This window comes from Medicago sativa, chromosome 2, assembly GCF_051527215.1.
Source record: "Medicago sativa cultivar Bolivia chromosome 2, Bolivia_mono, whole genome shotgun sequence".
Taxonomy (NCBI): domain Eukaryota; kingdom Viridiplantae; phylum Streptophyta; class Magnoliopsida; order Fabales; family Fabaceae; genus Medicago; species Medicago sativa.
In genome coordinates, this window is record NC_140750.1 from 39,538,907 (window position 1) to 39,558,671 (window position 19,765).

The 19,765-nt window shown below is 33.1% G+C and overlaps 2 protein-coding genes across 5 annotated transcripts; both read right to left on the reverse strand.

The window, feature by feature from the left end:
• LOC146946825 (putative clathrin assembly protein At5g35200) lies at positions 1-4,225 on the reverse strand. Of its 2 annotated transcripts, none has more exons than XM_085744695.1 (15): positions 4,130-4,225; positions 3,887-3,952; positions 3,555-3,624; positions 3,352-3,449; positions 3,131-3,272; positions 2,936-3,036; positions 2,442-2,528; positions 2,313-2,363; positions 2,161-2,226; positions 2,007-2,072; positions 1,850-1,930; positions 1,651-1,728; positions 1,432-1,566; positions 1,255-1,327; positions 1-892 (listed from the first exon to the last, which is right to left on the reverse strand). In XM_085744695.1, the coding sequence occupies exons 1-15, from the start codon at positions 4,166-4,168 to the stop codon at positions 369-371; spliced, it is 1,677 nt and encodes a 558-aa protein (XP_085600821.1). In that variant the 5' UTR covers positions 4,169-4,225; the 3' UTR covers positions 1-368. The 2 variants fall into 2 exon arrangements, with proteins under 2 accessions (XP_085600821.1, XP_085600822.1); XM_085744696.1 differs by having other exon boundaries at positions 3,887-3,985.
• Positions 4,226-8,733: 4,508 nt separating this feature from the next.
• Positions 8,734-19,173, reverse strand: SDG4 (SET domain group 4). Of its 3 annotated transcripts, none has more exons than XM_085744698.1 (11): positions 18,770-19,111; positions 18,544-18,690; positions 17,794-17,958; positions 17,036-17,062; positions 16,579-16,693; positions 16,321-16,414; positions 15,276-15,369; positions 15,071-15,149; positions 14,694-14,865; positions 14,229-14,309; positions 8,734-8,968 (listed from the first exon to the last, which is right to left on the reverse strand). In XM_085744698.1, exons 1-11 carry the CDS (start codon positions 19,007-19,009, stop codon positions 8,794-8,796), a joined length of 1,389 nt encoding a protein of 462 aa, XP_085600824.1. In that variant the 5' UTR covers positions 19,010-19,111; the 3' UTR covers positions 8,734-8,793. The 3 variants fall into 3 exon arrangements, with proteins under 3 accessions (XP_085600824.1, XP_085600823.1, XP_085600825.1); XM_085744697.1 differs by having other exon boundaries at positions 17,036-17,068; XM_085744699.1 differs by lacking the exon at positions 8,734-8,968 and adding an exon at positions 12,292-12,914 and having other exon boundaries at positions 17,036-17,068; positions 18,770-19,173.
• Positions 19,174-19,765: the final 592 nt, after the last annotated feature.

Sequence of the window (19,765 nt, forward strand, 5' to 3'; positions counted from 1 at the left end):
TTTGAATAATATCAAAATTATTATAGATGTGATGTGATTTGTACCATGCATGGTGGTGCAGACAGTCATACCAATTCGTTGTACATCCTTCCAAAATCTACAATTTATAGCTTTGTTAAAATAGCAGTAATATTACATTGGCCAAATTTCCAAACATATGTTTAGCGTGTGTTTGTTAACACATGCACACCGTGCATCCCTTCACTGCTATAATTTCTTACTTCCTAAAAATCACAATGGATTTGCCTATGGATGCAAGAATGACCATTCTATAATGTTACCACACATAGTTCTTCATGTTGCTTGCATTTTTGTGTTTGGAATGTACAAACAGGTGAGTGAAGCAATCAACCATCTGTCTCTTATATCTAATCAGAATAATTAGTCTGAGCTGGATGTTGGGGCACAACTGAGGTTGAAGACGACGGCGGCGGCAATATATTCGGTTCATCAAATGGATTGGTTGATTTTTTAATCATTGTGAATGGTTCCTCCTGCTGTTGAGCATTATTATTAGAAACTTGGTAGGGTTGCATGCTTACAAATTGGGGTGGAATGTTAGGGGGAACACAAAAGACATTTGGGGATACTTCCAATGCCATGTTATATTGGGTAGGATCATGAATAGTCTGAAAATCAAAAGGGTTGGAATTCACTTGGCCTATCTGGTATCCTCCATCATGTTGCACCCCAGCATTAGCTTCAATATATAAACCCTCAAGTTTTAACATGTCAACTTCGTCATCCTGCTTATTTTGAAGACCTACCTCTTTATTCTCTGCTACTGCAACCATATTTTGCTCATGGCTTTGTTGCTCGGTAAAAAGTGCAACCTCCCAACCTGTTACCGGACTTGCTTCATTCTCATCATTGTTGGAATTTAAAGAATTTTCTGCGTAACATGCATAAAACAAACTAGTTATACTTATGTTGATTTGCATAATTGCAAATGTAGACATAGTTTATGGTTGATCACTTTAATAAGTAGTCCACTTTGAAATTGCATAAAATTTAAACGACAATTGATTTGTTCAATGTCGATTCGACAAAAACAAGGATAAAAAATATGAGTTCTTCAAAACTCAACTCATTCGTTTCTCTTATTTTTGTCAAACAAACACTTATCGGATCATAGTCTTAATTGTGTGGAAGGCATCAACTTTCATTAGATGCTCAGGTGGATTTTAATGCGTTCCATCGACTATTGAATATATTGCTAGAAGAAATTGAAGAGAATGGAAAGTTGTACGGTACCGGTTGAAACAATTGCCAATGCTACTGGATTTTCATCAAATTCAGATGCACCTGTTAGTAAGTCATACAAGCCCTAACATAACAAAGAAAATCATATATGAGAACAAAGCATGCCCATGGAATGATATAATAGAATATATAGTTGAAACAGAATATAAAAAAGTACATTATACTTACCATAAGATCAGCTGCTTGTGTCGGTGGTGCAGTAGCCTCGTTCTTGTCTGGAGAAGGATCTGACTCATCTACACTCAACAAATCACCTACACATGTTGCATCTTCTTTACCAGTACTTCCTTCCTCTTTGCCATTCTGATAATAAACAAATTATAATTGGAACACTTCCTTCGACTTTAAAATGAAAAATCGAAGTTCAGAGCCTAGCTAGCATCATACCACTTCGTACTCAAGCATTAAAGTGTTGGGAGCCTCTTTAATATATTCTTCCATAGTCGTCATAAAGGAAGCCGGAGGCTGCAAAATACATTCATATATACATATATTTGTCAAAAATTGTATCATAGGAGGAAATTACATGCACATAAGTCTCATTCATTTTTATTATTGCCGTATAAAAGGAAATATATATGTACACCTGTTTGATATTGATGAATTTATGCCCCCTTCCAAAGTCTAGGGCCCGGCAGGTCTCAAAGAACTGAGATAACCTCTCTGCCTACAGCAACAAACAAAATTCAGTTGGAAGGGCACAATAAGAAAATGGTTATTCATGAAAGGCTCAACACCATCACCTGACTTCCAGATTTTCTATAAATTTTCAATGCACTAATCGCATCATCACGGTTCATCTCGAAAAACTATGTGACACAAAAAATATACGTCAGTTGATATTTTCTTACATCAATCATACATGCATGTACACTAGTCAAAGTGTATATTGTGCACCTTGTCAAGTAGTTCCACCACTCTAACAGTTATTGCAACATATATTTTAACACTTTCCCCAGCAATCTGAACAAAATGAATAATATGAATATAGGGATCTAAATTGAAGAAAACAAAATTGCAATTTCAAAATTATGATATTATTTTCTTACCATTGAGAGAGCATACTGAATCAAACGATTAAAAGCAGAAGCACCCCCTGGCTGCAGAAAAAACAAAAGAATGAGTAGTTAAAACTAGCAAAGGTGCAAAAATAACAACACAATGATCATGAATATAACCTTGGAATCAAGTAGCCGAAATAGAAGATTTTGTAGGGCTGGCAATTGCTCCAGCAATTCCTTGGTGTCAAGCTTTTGGGAATTGCTCTGTATATATAGAATTAAAAGTGGATGAATATTTTGTTAAGAAATCATAAAAGAAATAAATGATAATATTTATGTAGAAAAAAATTCAATTTTCAAAGTGTTGATTACATCATTTTCATGATTTCTTTTTTGAGCTTCTTAACAAGTGCGCAATAGCAAATTAAGAATCCAATGGAGGAACAAACTATGCAAGCAAAGTATTGAAAAATGAACAGGTACATTCAAGTGAAGCAACTCTATAATGATGCATACAAATACATGTATGAAACTAACCAATTCTATAGATTTATTTTGGTGAAACAATTAATGTTTAATTTACGAGACTAAATTTCCTGATCCTTACAATCCAAAGATCAAAATCATGATGATTCACTATGAAAAAAGCAACAAAAAGAATATGAGCTTACTGGAGTATAAGCTGCGACATCATGGTTGACTATGATAAAACATCGTAGGCGCTCTCCGAGGAAAAGACCGTAATTACGTATCCAAACAGAATAATCCAAGGCTGAATCCCAATTGCTCCATGTCAAAAAAAAGTGACTTATTGGGTTGCAATAACATTAATAGAATTATGGAATAAATTAATTAATTAATTATACCATTTGGGATTGAGGTATCATGAAAGTGAGATATATCAATCAAATGGCCTCTTCCTTTACTATAATTAACAAGCTCTTCCCAAACTGTATTGTCAAGCTCCCTCATTGCACGATGAATGATAATAAGGGTTTTCAGAACAACCTGAGAAATCAATTATTATGAACCAGAAAGCTTCAAAGTAAGAGACATATATAATTAGTAGTAATGATAAGGAACATACAGCCCAATTATTAGTTTGGTTGAGACGTCTTGCAAGCGAATGAATACAATAAGCGACCTCACTGCGAGGTTTTGATGGAGAAAGTGACTGGAAAATATCTGCAACACACAATAGACATACATCAACGTACAATCTTTATACATCGAATTGCATTGTAATTAAGGATCAATTGCATTGAATAAAAGAAAAGGAATATCATATACATCGAATATGCTTTTCCTTTGGCAATGCATGATCAAAGTTTGTTGCCTTAACAATTGCAGTATCCAATCCCTGCCATTTATCACCAAATTATTAAAGTAACATAGAACAAATTAAAATAGAATGAATTTGTCAAGCAAAAAATTTGCTTGTTCCTATGGAGCACGGATACGGACACGGACACCGGACACGACACGAACACTGACATAGCTAATAATATGAAAAAATCACATAATTCAGTGTAATTACAAGTGTCGGTGTCGGACACGACACGTGTCCGACACCGGGACGCCTAATCCGAGAAGTGTCCGTGCTTGTTCGTTTAATAGGGTACCTTATATTCTCCATGTGATTTTGCCTTACCAAAAGCCTTCTTCATCTCACCTCTGCCTACCGATCTCTTCAAATCCAAAGTTGATCAATCAATATGTAACTTGATTTTTGCAAATATAAGAGAGCAAAAGATACAAATTATTTGTTTGCATTGTCGGTGTTTAATTAAGAAACAAAGAAACTGAACAGATAAATTTGTGTTATTAATCAAGGTAAATGTAAAAAAAGGTAGTAAGAAATTTACATGATGAATGAAACAGGTTGCAGCACAGCAAGACCTCATTCATGGTGATGTATGTCATTTTTCATGTTTTGTGGATGTAAACACACAAATGAACATGTGCTAAACCTTAATTGTCGGCGGTTATAGGCACCATCCATTTTGTTTTTTCATATGTGATGGGATTAGTCACAATTTACTACATTAAATAAATCAAGTAGTTAATCTTGTACCAAAAAAAACAAAAATCAACTAGTTAATCCAACGATTAATAGTTCCCTAAAAAAACCAACAATCGATTAGTCCCACTTTTTTAACAAATCCGCAATTTTTGTCCTTTTATTTTGAAATCCACAATTTTGACCTCTTCAATTTTTTAGTGGTATACTTAAGTGAAAGCATGTCATAATTTGTTCATTTTAAATTAAACAAAAAGAATTTAAATACTGTTTTTCATATATGAAATTAGTCCCTAAAAAAAAATATGAAATTAGTAAAAACATCAAAACAAAATAAAAAAGCGAAAAAAACCGTTGTGAACCGGTCCTAGTTCTACCTGACCGGACGGTCTATTTGCTTTGCTTAAACCACCAAAATTTCAAAAAAAAAAAAAAAAAAAAGAATTCTTCTTTTCTTTTTAGTTTGCAGCATTAAAACTTGGGCTCTGGCTACGGTACGAGACCATCATAGGTCTCTCACGGTGCAAGACTTTGTTCTTTTTTTTTTTTGTTTGTTGCAATTTGTTTCTGGACCATTGGATTTACTTTTGTTAATTAGCGAAGTGTAGGGATTGATCTAAAAATTCCCAAAGTTGGCCTGTTAAAATTTGTATTGTTGATGAACATAGTGGAATTTGTACATTCATTTAAAAGGGTGATTTAGTCAATGAACCAAAAATACTATTGTAAAACATGGTGGATTTGGATGTTGTGGAAAGCCATTGAAATGGATGGATTTGCACCATATGTACTGGAAAAAATTAGACCAGATTTTAAAAAACGTTATTAATAATTGTCCATATATTTACCAGCGAAAAGACAGGCACGTGAGTGCCCGTCTTTCCTCTCTTTTTATTGTGCTAATGTTTGAAAATTATGAACGGTGTTTTTTTTTATATAAAATTTTGATTTTGATTAAAACTAAAATTATAAGGGTCAAGCTAACAATTAAAACATAAATTTTATCTTGAAAAGATAAGATTTTAAATTTCTAAAATATAAAATGCACAATTTCCAATAAAATGTTTCTATCTTTAGTTTCTTGACTTGTGCCTCAAGGGCACAAGTTAACATTTTCCAAAATATAAACATGTGTTGCTTTCAAGTTATAATAACAAACCAAACTAACCATGATTATTTATTTCAATAACACCAACAATATAATAAAAAATATATATAATCTAATTTTTTTAATGATACGAACAACAATCTTTATTATATAAAAAGTTGTTTAAGTGTGTAATTGGGATGATGAAAAAGTAAGTATAAATATATTTATCTAATTTGTTACTCTATTTAGATGATAAAGGAGAAAAATCAGACACACACACACACACACACACACACACACACACACATATATATATATATATATTCATATCGTGTTTGTTATATTTTTTTAATATTTAAATTTATTCTTATTTATTTGTTATATGCGCTATTTGTATTGAAAATAAAAGGCATTTTTGGAAAGAGAAAAAGTCAACTCAAAAGAGCTGAAAGAGGTTTTTTTTATTTATTTATATATATATATATATATATATATATATATATATATATTAAAAAAGATTGTCCTTATGTTGCAATCAACATTATTGAAACTGGCAAAAAGATAAACACTTGATTGTCCGTCTTTCTGCTTTTTTTATTGCGCTAGATGCGTGTAAATTATGAACGGTATTTTATACCAAATTTTGATTTTGATTAAAATTGTAAATACAAATATTTGTGACTTTCAAATTGTAACAAACTCAAGAAACCATATTTATCGTTTTCAATAACAACGGTAATTTAACAAATATAATATAAATCCATATATTTTTTAATACTACCAACAATGTAACTTTAATATATAGGAATTTTTTTGCAGGATTTAATAAATATAATATAAATCCATATATTTTTTAATACTACCAACAATATAACATTAATATATATGAATTTTTTTGAAGGATGTAATTTAGGAAAATTTGTTTAAGAGTATAATTGAAATTATAAAGAATTCAACCCAAAATCTCTATCCCTTCATATATAATATTGTTCACATTGCAATGAGACATTTTCTATTCAATGGGATTTAATTTTCTTTATTAAAATTTAAAATTTAAATAATATTATTAAAGGATAAAATAGTAAATAAAATGGTTTAAATTAAGGTAAAATAGGTAATGAAAATATTACTAAGAAAACAACTCCTTTCAGCTCTTTTTTTTTAATGATTATGATTTTTCATTTGAGCGCTAACTTTTCAGTTTTTCATTTTTCTATGATAATATTACTAACTTCTGTTTCTATGAGAATCTTTTAAAGAACTAAGATTCTTATCTATGATGTGTTAATATTCAATGACAAATCAAACTGTTCACTGACAAATCAAACTTGGACAAATGTTCAATGACTAATCAAATTGTTCACAACAAATCAAACTCACAATTGTTACCCTAACAATCATAAATCAAATCAAAACCAAACTTCCGTTCTTTGAGAATCTTTTAAGGAATAACTTTCATTTTCTTAAACTCTTCTAAAGACTATCTTTTGTTCTTTGATAATCTTCTAAAGACTAACTTTCGTTCTATTAGAATATTCTAAAGACCAACTTCTGCCCTTTGAGAATCTTCTAAAGAATAATTTTAGTTCTTTGAGATCTTTTAAAGAATAACTTTCATTCTTTGAGAATCTTCTAAAGAATAACTTCCGTTCTCTTAGAATATTCTAAAAATTATCTTCGTTCTTTGAGAATTTTCTAAAGACTAACTTCCGGTCTTTGAGAATATCCCGAATACTGACTTCCGTTTGTTTAGAATTTTCTAAAGACTAACTTCCGTTCTTTGAGAATCTTCCAAAGACCAACTTCCGCTCTTTCATAATATCCTGAATACTAACCTCCGTTCTTTAAGAATCTTCTAAAAACTAAGTTCCGTTCTTTGAGAATATTCTGAATACTAACTTCCGTTCTTTTAGAATCTTCTAAGGACTAACTTCCTTTCTTTGAGAATCTTCTAAAGAATAACTTTTGTTCTTTTAAAATCTTCTAAAGACTAACAAACTGTTATAATCTTCCGTTATTTATTTTCCTATATATAATATATCTTAATCTGTCAAAATAAAAATAAAAAACAATGTTTAATTGTCGACGCCAGTTTGAATGAAAAAAACAAACAACTTACAGTAATCTATATGATACTCTCTCTGTTTCTTTTTAAGTATCGTTTGACTATGAATTTAGTGCTCCTATTTAACTGTTGGGATAATTTTTATTTTGCTTTACAATTATTAAAAAATATGTGTACAACATTTAGATTACAGATAATTGTTTTTTTATGGGAGAGAGATAAAGTGTGTTAAAAATATAAGAATTTGTTGATGAAAAAGAGAGTGACTAACAATTATTTGTTTTAAGGAAAAATAACACATTAAATTTATTGGACAGTGAAAATGTGTGCAAAAAAATTGAAATTTATTACTAGATTAACACAGGATATATATGAAGAAAATGTGCAAAAATACATTTCCTTAATTTTGTGTTACTATTCCAAAACGATGCTTAAAAAAGAACAAAGCGTGTAGTATATATATTAAACTAAGAATTACTTATAATAAAATAGTATTAAATGTATTATTTATTAGTATTTGGTTCAAACAGTTCTATAACAGTTCGACCAGTTGAACCAGGACCCAAAAGGTCACACCGGTTTGACCTCCGGTCTGGTTTTAAAAACATTTGAGACACAAAAACATATTTCAACACAAGATTTTAGATGTGGCTATTGTGGTTCATCTATTGGAGTTGGATAGAGAGAAACTAGAGGAAAAGGTTACTTGGTAGTACGGCGAGTAGCGTGGCTTTTTTTAATTAACAATAAAATCTAAGCTATCAATTTTAATTAATGAGAAGCAAGCTACTCTCGTTTTGTCTGTGTTCTCGCCAGAGTTGCACTCTGAATAAATATTTTTGATCGTTCTCGCAACCTTAATTCAGTTGGTAGGGACAATATATAATATATGCAAAGGTCCGGAATTCAAACCCGAACAACCACAAAAAAATATTCTGATCACAAAATTAACTCTGAAGTCGGATTATTACCAATTAATAAAAGAGAATAGTTGTCGAAATAAAAAGCCAACAAATCTCAATCATAAGTTATACTAAAAAGCCAACCAATCTCAATCATAAGTTATACTATCAACCAAACCAAACCATAAATTGACAGAGAATAATTATACTATAAACCAATCATAATTTTTTTTTCCAAAAACAGATCAACCAATCCAAATTTAACATTATTATAACTTTTGTCATTATTCAAAACTGTAGTAATATATACATCAACTCGGCAATATGAATTTACATGTTTTTTTGTCATGTATGACAGGGATAAAATTGTGCGTGACAATGTTGTCACAACCTTTAATGAAAAAATTGTTACCTTTTTCGGTGCTTACGATTATTGCTTTTCACTGTGATAACTACATATAATACTTTGGCAAATCAGCAGCATTTGCTGCCCTAGGGTAAGAAGTTCGCTTACGTTTTGCGCCCCAACAGAGGTTTACTCTGCCAATTTTCTTTTTTGAACCTAGAAATCCTTGACATTTCGGGGAACCGCAGCGGCACTTGACCTCTGCACCAAATTGCACAAATCTACAAAACCGAAAGATACGAGATAACGTTAATTTCTATTATCAGAAGTTATTATCAAGCAAATGCAGGTTATACAAAATCATAAATTTTATGATCATTCACATGTTCTCTTCAATTGAAAATAAGTAGCATTTATATTTGGATTTAAAATGAGGTTTTTGTTGCATCTCTTCCCAAAAGTACTCAACAAACATGGTGACAGAAACATAATATGGATCAATCATAAATATTTCTTGCAATTTTAACCCCGCATTAATGTAATCCGGTAGATATTCTTTTATGACTATCATTGAATGCATGTGATTCATATCCATGGGGGTATTTTGAGCATATAATAATTTCTCGATTTGGAATCAAGGGCAAATTCCATAGGTCCAATATGGTATAAGATATAAAAGAATTGTTTGTGTAGGAAATAAAGGATGGGAGTTTTTCTTAACAACCAAAATAAACTATCAGATACTTGTACTTTGGTATATTTAGGTAAGTTTCCACTTTCATTCAGATTTAATGTCACAAACTCTTCCTACTCTCATCTGGATTTCAGGTTTCAGTGCCACAAGCCACATGACACCTTGTTCTAAACTGAATCGAATTGGCCTTGTTTTAAACTGATGTAACCTTACCTTCTTAGAGTCTACACCTTTCTATGGCCATCTCTACACATGAATCTAACCAAGGCACTTTAGGTATTTATCTTGTCTCACTTAAGTATATTGATCTAGTAATGCCCGATGTTTGAGATAATTCTGCTCATCCCCATCCCTTCCAGTCTATGGTTATCTCCAGCCTCATCTACAGCACCCAAGTCTCCACCTCAACCACATGTGCCTTCATCTCCAACACAGATGCCTCCACCTCTACCACTGATGCCTCCATTTACAACTTTTGTGGAATCTCTTGCAGCTCCATCTCCCTCCTCTGCTATGGCCTAAATCTTTACACTTGATCTTCCTATTGCACACCGAAAAGGTATACAGTCTATTCAAAATCCTTCTCGTCATTTGGTTACTTTGAGCTATCATCTTCTACCAACTTCTCATTTTGCTTGTTTTTCTTCCTCATCATTTGCATCTATTCCTAAGATTGGAGGCGAATCTCTTTCTCATCTTGAGTGGCCACAAGTTAAGGTTGAAGTAATATGAGCACTTCAAAGCAGTGGAACATGTGACCTTGTTGCTCTCCAGCTAGGGAAGGAGGTTGCTGAGTTAAAGTGGGCACTGATGATCAACCTTGTCAGATAGAATACTTGCTAAGTGACACAGGTATTTCATTTGGATTACGGAGACATCTTTGACCTCGTAGAACCAACCAATTATGCACTTTTATTTATATCCATGTTTGTTAAGTTCCACTGACATATTCTCATGTTTGATATTAAGAATGCTTTCACTCATTAAATGAAGAAGTTTAAATGGTGTAACCTTCTAGATTTGTTTCTCAGGGGAGTTTTTTTTGCAAGTTTGTTGTCCTCACAAATGGCCTTAAACAGTCTCTTAGAGTATGACTTAGTAGATTAGCAATATTACTTCCTCACCAAAACCACTTCCAGACTAGCACTTAAAAAAAAAATTACCAATATTACTCAACAGTTTGACACGACACAAAGTGAGTAGATCACTTGGTCTTCTACTGACATTCAACCAGAGAATGTATTTACTTAGCTGTGTATTTGACAACATTGACATTACAAGGAGTGATTATTATGATACTGCATAGATAAACAACTTCTTTGCCTCCATTTTCTGACAAGAACTTGAAAGGCTTTGATACTTCTTAGGGGTAGAGTAGAGGTAGCACAATCCAAGGATTGTATTGTAATTTCTTAGAGGAGGTATCCATGGACATTCTAGAGGAAATAAGTTTGATAAATGTTTAATGTGTTAACACTTCTATGGATCCTAATGCATAGATTGGTTGGCAAACTAAATTAGATCCTAAGATGATACCAAAGATTGGTGTGCAAACTAAATTATATCATTATAAGTATGGTAAGTCAACTTCTTAACTGACCATACGAATGACGTTGGGATGTCAGTTCATATCGCGAAGTACATTCGAGAAGCTTCAGGGAAAGTTCTTATTTAGGAAAACAAGGGTCGTCCTCAAGTTGCAGGATATCCAAATGCTGATTGGGCAACCTTATCTCCTAGAAAAGTAAGAAGTTGAATGTTGTAGCACAGTCTAATGCTGAAACACAATATCAAGCCATAGCATCAGCTACTTATGAGCTCATGTGGCTTAAACAGTTACTTAAGGAGCTTGGATTCTGATAGGTTATATAGATGACACACATTTGTCCTAATCAAGTTGATTTTCACATTGCTCCTCAAATCCAGCATTTCATGAGAAAACTATACATGACCACTAGCTTTGTTGGTTCAAATGATCAATTGGCAGATGTTATCACTAAGTTTATGAGAAGCCCTCAATATAAACTATATGTATCAAACTTGGTAATGGTATAAATATTATAAATACGATAGCATTGACATTTCTATTCATTTAATGTTTCAGCATATAAATGACATGGCTCAACTGTGTAACACATGAATTATGTTAGGATCTAGTATGAGAGGGTGTTTTAAGTAATTAATAGGTAGTTAATTAGGTTTAAGTAGATTATTAGTAAGTGGCCCATTAGGATTAAATAATAAGAGGCACATTAGAGTTAAATACTAGAATGTTCACTTTATTTGTATATAAAAGGGAATTCTTGGGAGTTCTAGAATATGACATATTGAGTTTTCTGTTTAGGGCCAGAGTCGGATTCCTCTAAGTTATGTCGGGGCTTTGCTCTGGGAGTAGTTAGAGAACTTTCTCTTCTGAGTTATGTTGGTTTGTGTTACTGTTAATTCGTAGGTAGGATCCATTGGTTCCTATCAAATTGGTTCGACCTACCGGATTAGAGTATCACTGCCTCCTCTATTCCGTCATCCAAGAACCAAAACCAGTCAGAAACCTAAGCCAACCCTCGAACCTTTTCCTTTCACTCACAAGCCATATCTAGAAATTTTGAATAACTGACTCCCTATTTGTTCTCAAACAGCAACCGAACCCCTATCAAACCCTATCTTTTCTCTCCCTAATTTTTAATTCATAAATGCATCCATATCTTTCTGAACATAACTGAGTTCCTAATTTTTTGCCTCCCTAGATTTCTGCAAATAGTAACAAGTAGGGAGATAGAATCCTTAGCCAACCAAAAGTGATTCACAACCACACTAGAATAAGTAGTACCTTCAGAAACTGAACAAAAAAGAAACAACCCATTCACCCTAAACTGCCACCATAAAAAATAAAAATAAAAAGAACACAAATACCATGGAGGCTCAAGTCAGCATGTTGGATGAGAAGATTGCTAACACATAGGTTAGCTTGAACGAAGTTCAAACGACGTTGGAAAAGTTCGCCATTAAAATGGACGAGAATTTCAACAAGCTTTTTACCATGTTGATGGCGATGCAAAAGCCGCAGAGTGGGACGAGCAACGTCAAAGGTGATGTTGAGAAGCCTTCCGACTTCGAAGATGAGCATGTCAAAGAAGGAGAAAATCACTCGTCACATCCCAAAGTGACGAAACTGCAAGCTGATACTATGGACGAATTTTCTCTGTCAGTAGAGAAAGTGGATGTAGTTAACACGGAGCAGAGAAGACCCGAGAGTGTAAACACCATTGGTGTTTTCGTCTCAGGCAAGCATGTCGCAAAAAGAGACTTAATTATAGTGTCAGAGACCAAACCGTGTGGGGTACTCAGAGAGGCATACCACGCACAAGCACGGAAGACTGAAACTTCATCAAGCTTGTTGAAGTATGAAGTATGTGAGCATTCATCTCTCAAATCACTTGGAGAAGTTGCTGAAAGTCCTTTAGACACATATGGGTAACTGTTGGAAGATTCTCGACGAGTAAATTGGGCGTTCAAGCTCTACATACTGTTGGAAGCTGCATTTATCCAAAACAAGGATCACCAGGTAAGGAGAAGATAATATGATTGTATTACTCGGTGACTATGCTACAACATGTGAATACTGCTGGAGTGGTACACTTATTTTTTATGGATTGCTCAACTTTGTATTTGAAAGAGGCAAATTCCCAAGCTCAGACTTGAGGACAAGTCTGCTTTTCAAGACGGTGGCAATGTTAGGATCTAGTATGAGAGGGTGTTTTAAGTAATTAATAGGTAGTTAATTAAGTTTTAAGTAGATCATTAGTAAGTAGCCCATTAGGATTAAATAATAAGAGGCACATTAGAGTTACATACTAGATTGTTCTCTTTATTTGTATATAAAGGGGAATTCTTGGGAGATCTAGAGTATGACAGACTGAGTTTTCTGTTCAGCGCCAGAGTAGGATTCCTCTCTGAGTTATGTCGGAGCTTTGCTCTGGAAGTAGTTAGAGAAGTTCTCTCTTCTACTATTTACTATTTTCATTTGTATCAACAAAGCACGTTAATTTCTTTAATCACCATCTGTTTCTTCTTCTTCTTGTTGGTTTGTGTTACTGTTAATTCGTTGGTAGGATCCATTGGTTCCTATCAGATTACTTCCCATGCATTTGACATTTAATATCCTTGTAATCTTTGAGTATAAATAAAATATTCTATTGGGTATTAATTGACTTGAGCACTGTATATATAACAAATGTGGTAATGATGTAAATATTATAAATACAGTAGCATTAAAATTTGTATTATTTAATGATTTAGTATCTTTATGTCATAGCTGAACTGAGTAACACATGGATTCTTTCACTTGCATTTGACATTTATTATCCTTGTAATCTTCGAGTATAAATTAAATATTCTATTGGATGCTTATTGACTTAAGTGCATTTAGAAAAAAGTATGTCTTCCTATTTTTCATAGTTTCACCATTACTAGAATGCCAATGCCAGAACAATAATTTTCCCCATCAGCTATCTCAATATTCCATGCCACTAGTATCCTTCTTTTGTATTGCCATGTAAAGACTAAATAGTAACTGAGAGTTGGAACAGTAACTAAATAATAAAATTACAACTGGGAGTGGAATGCAAAATAATAATTTCGAGTGGGAATAATAACTAAATAGCTTATTGACACTAATATCCTTCCTCTGTATTTTGACGGCCACATAAAAACACAATGTATAAAGAATTTTGATTCCAAATGCAAAGGAGGACGCCATTTTAAAGTTTTGCAAAGTTAAGATATCATAATTGAGCCAATAAGAATTTTCTACACACCAAGCGGAAAATATGAGGTAGGGTCAAACATACCTGTAATCGTATGTCAATGGCTCTCCAACTTCTATTGAACGACCAGCAAATACACCAATGCGTGTTTCACCATCTACTTGCCTGGAAGAAACCATAATAGTTTTAGCAAAAATGTATAGTTTGATTTTGGCAAATGGCCTCCAGCCCAATACAGATTTGTCTCCATTTTTACTATACTAAGAAAAATTTGAACTGTCCAGTTATTTCCTTGTATTGTAAGGTAAATTTGATAGTGTATGCATTTGTCGGTCAATGTATTTTTATATCATAAATTGCATTCATTTATCTTTCACTTATCTATTTTTTCCTCGCAAATTTTAGGTGCAAATCACTATCAGGTTTATATTCTATTCCAAAATTTAGCAATAATTTGGTGCTGTAGGAAACTCTATATCTATAGAATCCTTGAAAAGTAGTAACATAATGCAAATCAAGAGCAAGTACAGCAGAGGCTTTGACACTAACCACTTCTCCAAAACACAATTGGGATCACAGCTATGGTTTAAAAAGCGTGATGAATTTCCTTTGAAAGTTGCATCTATTGTGAAGTCTTTCCGAATCTCACACATGTAAAAATTCTGCACACCCTTATATTTCATGTCCCAAAGCCTTTGTTCACATAAAGCATCATCAATAACTGCAACAGAAAACATTTCTGGTTAAATGGAGAAACGGCATAGTAAAAAGATAATATATGCTTAAAAGATCATATGACTTTCAAGACATCCTTGGATAAATGGCATTTTATATCATCTGAAAGACATTAGAATTAGATTATAGTATGAAAGAAGGGGATACAAAAAATGTTCTAACAATATAGACTATTCAAAAATATGAGCTACCTTCTCCAATATACTCAATTATAAACTCTCCTTTCTCAATTGTTTCAACAGCCTCAACTCCCCATCCACAAAACTCAGTCTGAGTACAAAGCATAAACAAGCATATAATGTTAATTGATAGCAATATTATAGGAATTTAAGCCCCAAAAAATATATACTTAAAAATATATTTCATGCATTTAGTCACTACAACAAATATTCAAACCTTGACAATCCTGATTTGTTTTTCCCTTCGAAATGGCCGATTACTACAATTTTCAGAGCACCGACAAGCCTTTGAGCAGCTTATGCATTGAACCCTGATAAGTAATAATATTATGTAATACTTAATACACAGCCCAACTTATGAAATATTAAAATTAAAATTACTAAATAGCCCAACTTATGAAATAATACTTTGGCACTAAATATTGCCAAAGCATGTTTGTTTTACAACTAATTACAACTACAATGACAAGGAAATATAAGATGTGATTGGTACATGTAGATAGATATCAGGCATACAACAACAGGGGAATACAATGACAATGCCAACTAATTCTCCCTTAAGTTAGGAATGAAGTGAGGAATTTGATTTTATTTGAGCCTATATCAGAGCATGCTCACATTAACAAAGGGTCTATTTAAAAAATATCATTTTCTCGAAGGTATTCTTCTGCTATTCAATAATTTTGGCAAATATAAAGGTATCCAAGTCAAAGATGAATGGAAGCATGTTGTATGTTGGTGTCATTGCATCAGTCTTGTTGAGTATTTGCTAAGAACTCTAGAATTGAATTGAAAAGAAAAAACACGTTTACTGAGGAAATATGAAAGAATAGGAGAGAAATCTGTTTCCCCCTTCTACAACAGAGCCACTGCTTTATTCACAAAAGGAAGATAACATTCAATGACACCCTTCTCTATCATTGTATTCCCCAATTTATACAAATACTTCCCAACTAATTCTATTATTCTATATCTTGACATATTTTATGTTTTCTACGGTGTACAACCTATCTAATCCATAGGGTGAAGGTAAACATAGTTTCTTAACTTAAAGCTCAATAGCAGTAACAAGAATCATTCCATCCATATCTCTGTAGACCTTCATGTCTAGGATAACAAAACTTTGAATGACTGAAATCGATAATATATCGATATAGAACCGAAAGGGCTTTTTCAACTAAAATTATGAAGCCTACATTATTTACACCTATAAAAAGATTAATTTAAAAGGAAATAAAGAGTGGAAGATTATTCACATGTACCTGCATACACAATCATTAGAGCAAGTAGAACTGCAGTTGGTGCACCCAACATCATCATCTACATCACTACGCTTTTTCTTCACTAGGTACATATCTGTTATTAGTTAAGGCTAGCAACATGACAAGGAGCTCAATAATTTACTTGAAAAATATTTGATTCTACAATGGGTAGAATTCAAATTCATTAACTTGACTCTAAAATAGATATGCTTATTTAAATTTTATCAAATATATAGTGCTTCAATATGTGAAGGATACTGCGCCTTATGTGTGTATATGGCGGTGGCTCCATCTTATTGTCCATGTCTTTCCAAGTGAAGTCAATCTTGAATTCCTCGTTAGTAAAAGGAACAGGCAAATGACAAAATACTTCCTGGGAGAAGGCAGGACAGGTCAGAAAATATCGCAATAGACTAACCAAATTACAAAATTCCCATGCAACCATCCATAGCCATAATTGTTTGGTGTCTCATACGGAAAATCCCAAACCGTATATGTAAGGCACCAGCAATATGTTCTACTAGTGGTTTAGCTTATATCAAAACATGCAAGGCAGAAATAATATGACGACCAATTAAACAAATTCCTTTATTTCTCAACCAATTATTCATCTAATATTAAGAAATGTAAAATATATTATGCAAAGAAATGCTGGAAGATTCGTACATTCACACACAAGTTAGATAGATGTAAAGATATTCTTCGTAAACCTTACCGAAATGTCACTTGTTGAAGTATCAGGCTGCTCCTGAAACACATTCAACAGTCATGTCAGCGAGCCTAACCAATGAAAAATTGCAATAAAAGAATAAAAATTTGAAAAGAAGAATATAAATCTAGTGAGAAATATTCCGCAATTCTATGAAGTATATTCCAGAAGTGACCATTTGTAAGACAATTTAAACGTCAAATAAGTTTACGGTAAAAAATATAGATCCAAATATATCAGAAATTGTATGCTCTATAAAATGTACAAGCTGTTTTATATTTTAGTTAAAGGACAATGGGGCGTAAAAGCAGCACAAGCAGAAAATGAATGTCACTATGTAGACACCTCAAATCCTAACCAAAAACTTCACAAAATTCCATTATAATATCTTTGACATAATGCATAGGGATATAGATAAGAAAAGTAATATACAGCCAATTAGAGGTTTCCATAACCAATACATGTGAGTTATAAACAAGTGCCGAGTGCCCCTTTCTTCCCTGATGTGTCCTCCCCCAATAGCTATTAGGAAAGAAAAATAAACAATGCATGAGAAAGAAACTAAACAAAAACAACTGAGAATAGGCTCACATCATCACGCACAGCAATTTACAGAAAAAAGAAACAATGACTTATACATTCCAAACAGAAAAAATAACTACATTTGGATATGACAAGGAATGTAATGGAATCACGCACTGCAATTTACAGTATAATCAATAAACAATTACAGTAAATAGTTCTGGTGAATACAAGAAATTGACCTTTTCGTCCAGGCGCCAATCAGAATGTCTCCAACAAACAGCTTGCCCAGGATGATCTTCCAGACGGATCACGGCTTCTGGCCATGGTGCACATTTAGTATGGAAAGCCACCGTGCAACGGACACACCGCAACAAATTCAACTTTTGCTTGCAAATGAAGCACACCTGAACACTTAAGGACTTAATACTCTATGGAAAAACAAGGAAGACAAAATAAAAGCAAAATACCATATCCAACATAGCCTTTACATACACCAATGTGGAAAAGCAAACCAATTTGGAGAAACATTCGGAGTTACTTAAACCCACCTCAACCCCTAAATAACATACACATGGTCACAAAAAGGTTCTGTAGTTGACTATTGATTGAATAAATGCAGAATATGTAAGTCAGATCGTTATCGATTTATCAAAAGAAGCTAACACAGTATTCTCCAAATATTATAAATGAATAATTAGATCAGATTTGAGATCAAATTAAATGAGAAATAAAGATTCTACCATTAACTTGCATTTATACGAGGCTAATTTCATAATTGGAACCCGTAACCATGTTGTAAAGCATGGATATATCAATACCCCAACTGGCGCGGTTATAATTTTAGACAAAATATCCAAATCTATGTAAATCCCCAAATATGCTGTCGAATCAGCAACATTGATTTTTTTAAATATTAATCTAACAACTAATTAATAACATTTGTCATTCAAAAAATAATGAGCAATGGTGAATTGACAGTAAAAATTTACATGCTGCGGACACTTGAATTTCTTGAGATTTGAAACCCCAACAGCTTGTTTAGCACATTCTTTATGATAGCGAGCAGCACATCCACGAACAGAACATAACAGCTCATCCTCAGGACACAAAGCATGGTGACAGAAACAACATTCAACCTAAAAAATTCAAATCAAAAGTTCAAAATCACGATAATCAATTCAATTGAGTAGAAAAAGAAGAGTATAGTGTACGTACCATCTTTGGAGCAGCAACGAGAAAAGGAAGAGATTGAGGATCTGTAAGGCGATCCCACAAACTCTTGTGCTTGTCTGTTTTACGGAGAGAACCTCGAGTCCTCTTCAAAACCCTAGCATAGGCAGAGGAGCCATTGTCAGAAGAACCAGAGGCGGCATTGGGGGCAGCGGGGGCAGCATCAGTGATGGAGCACGGTGCCGAGAGAGGCGGAGAAGGCGCTAAGTTCCCCGAATCTAGCATGGTAATGGTTGGAATCTGAAACCCTAGCAAGGAAAAGGGTTTCAGATGGACAACTGTGAGTTGAATGAAAGGGAAAATTGGAGGAAGAAGCAATGGGCGGGAACGCGAGGTTTTGTAGTTTTCATTCATTCATGGTTTCCGGGTTAAACCCGACCCCATTACTTTGGGTGGGTGGGTTAAGAATACAGCTGTCAAAATAACCTTTATTAATTTTCCTTTTTTTTTTTTTTTACAAACTTTATTAAGTTTCCTATAAAGCTTCATATTTCTTGACCTTCATCTCTATTTTTGTTATTGTATTGATGGACTCTAATGATGGTCAAGTCTTGATCCAATTCAAATTTCTAACATTTTATAAAAAAAATTATCTTTTGTCGGCAAAAAAATATTTATAAAATATGATATTTAAAAAAGTTTTTTTTTATATAAAACAAATTTTTTTGGAGAGTTTTTTTCAAAAAAAAAAAAAAAACTTAAAGATTAAATTAATGGGAAAGGGACCAACTTTAAACAACCCCCCCCCCCCCCCCCCGACATGTGGGTTGGGGCCTAAATTTTTAAAGCTTTGTAAATTGAATAAATTAGATTTAGGCCTAAAAAATAATTCTATCACAAACTATACGGTCGGACTTGGATCTTAAATTTTTTAATAGACAAGACTTAGGTTTTGCAAAGTTTAACTCGATTCAGCATATTTTCAACTTTTAAATTTGAGAAATGATATGTGAACAACCATTTTTTGACAACTTTTGTGAC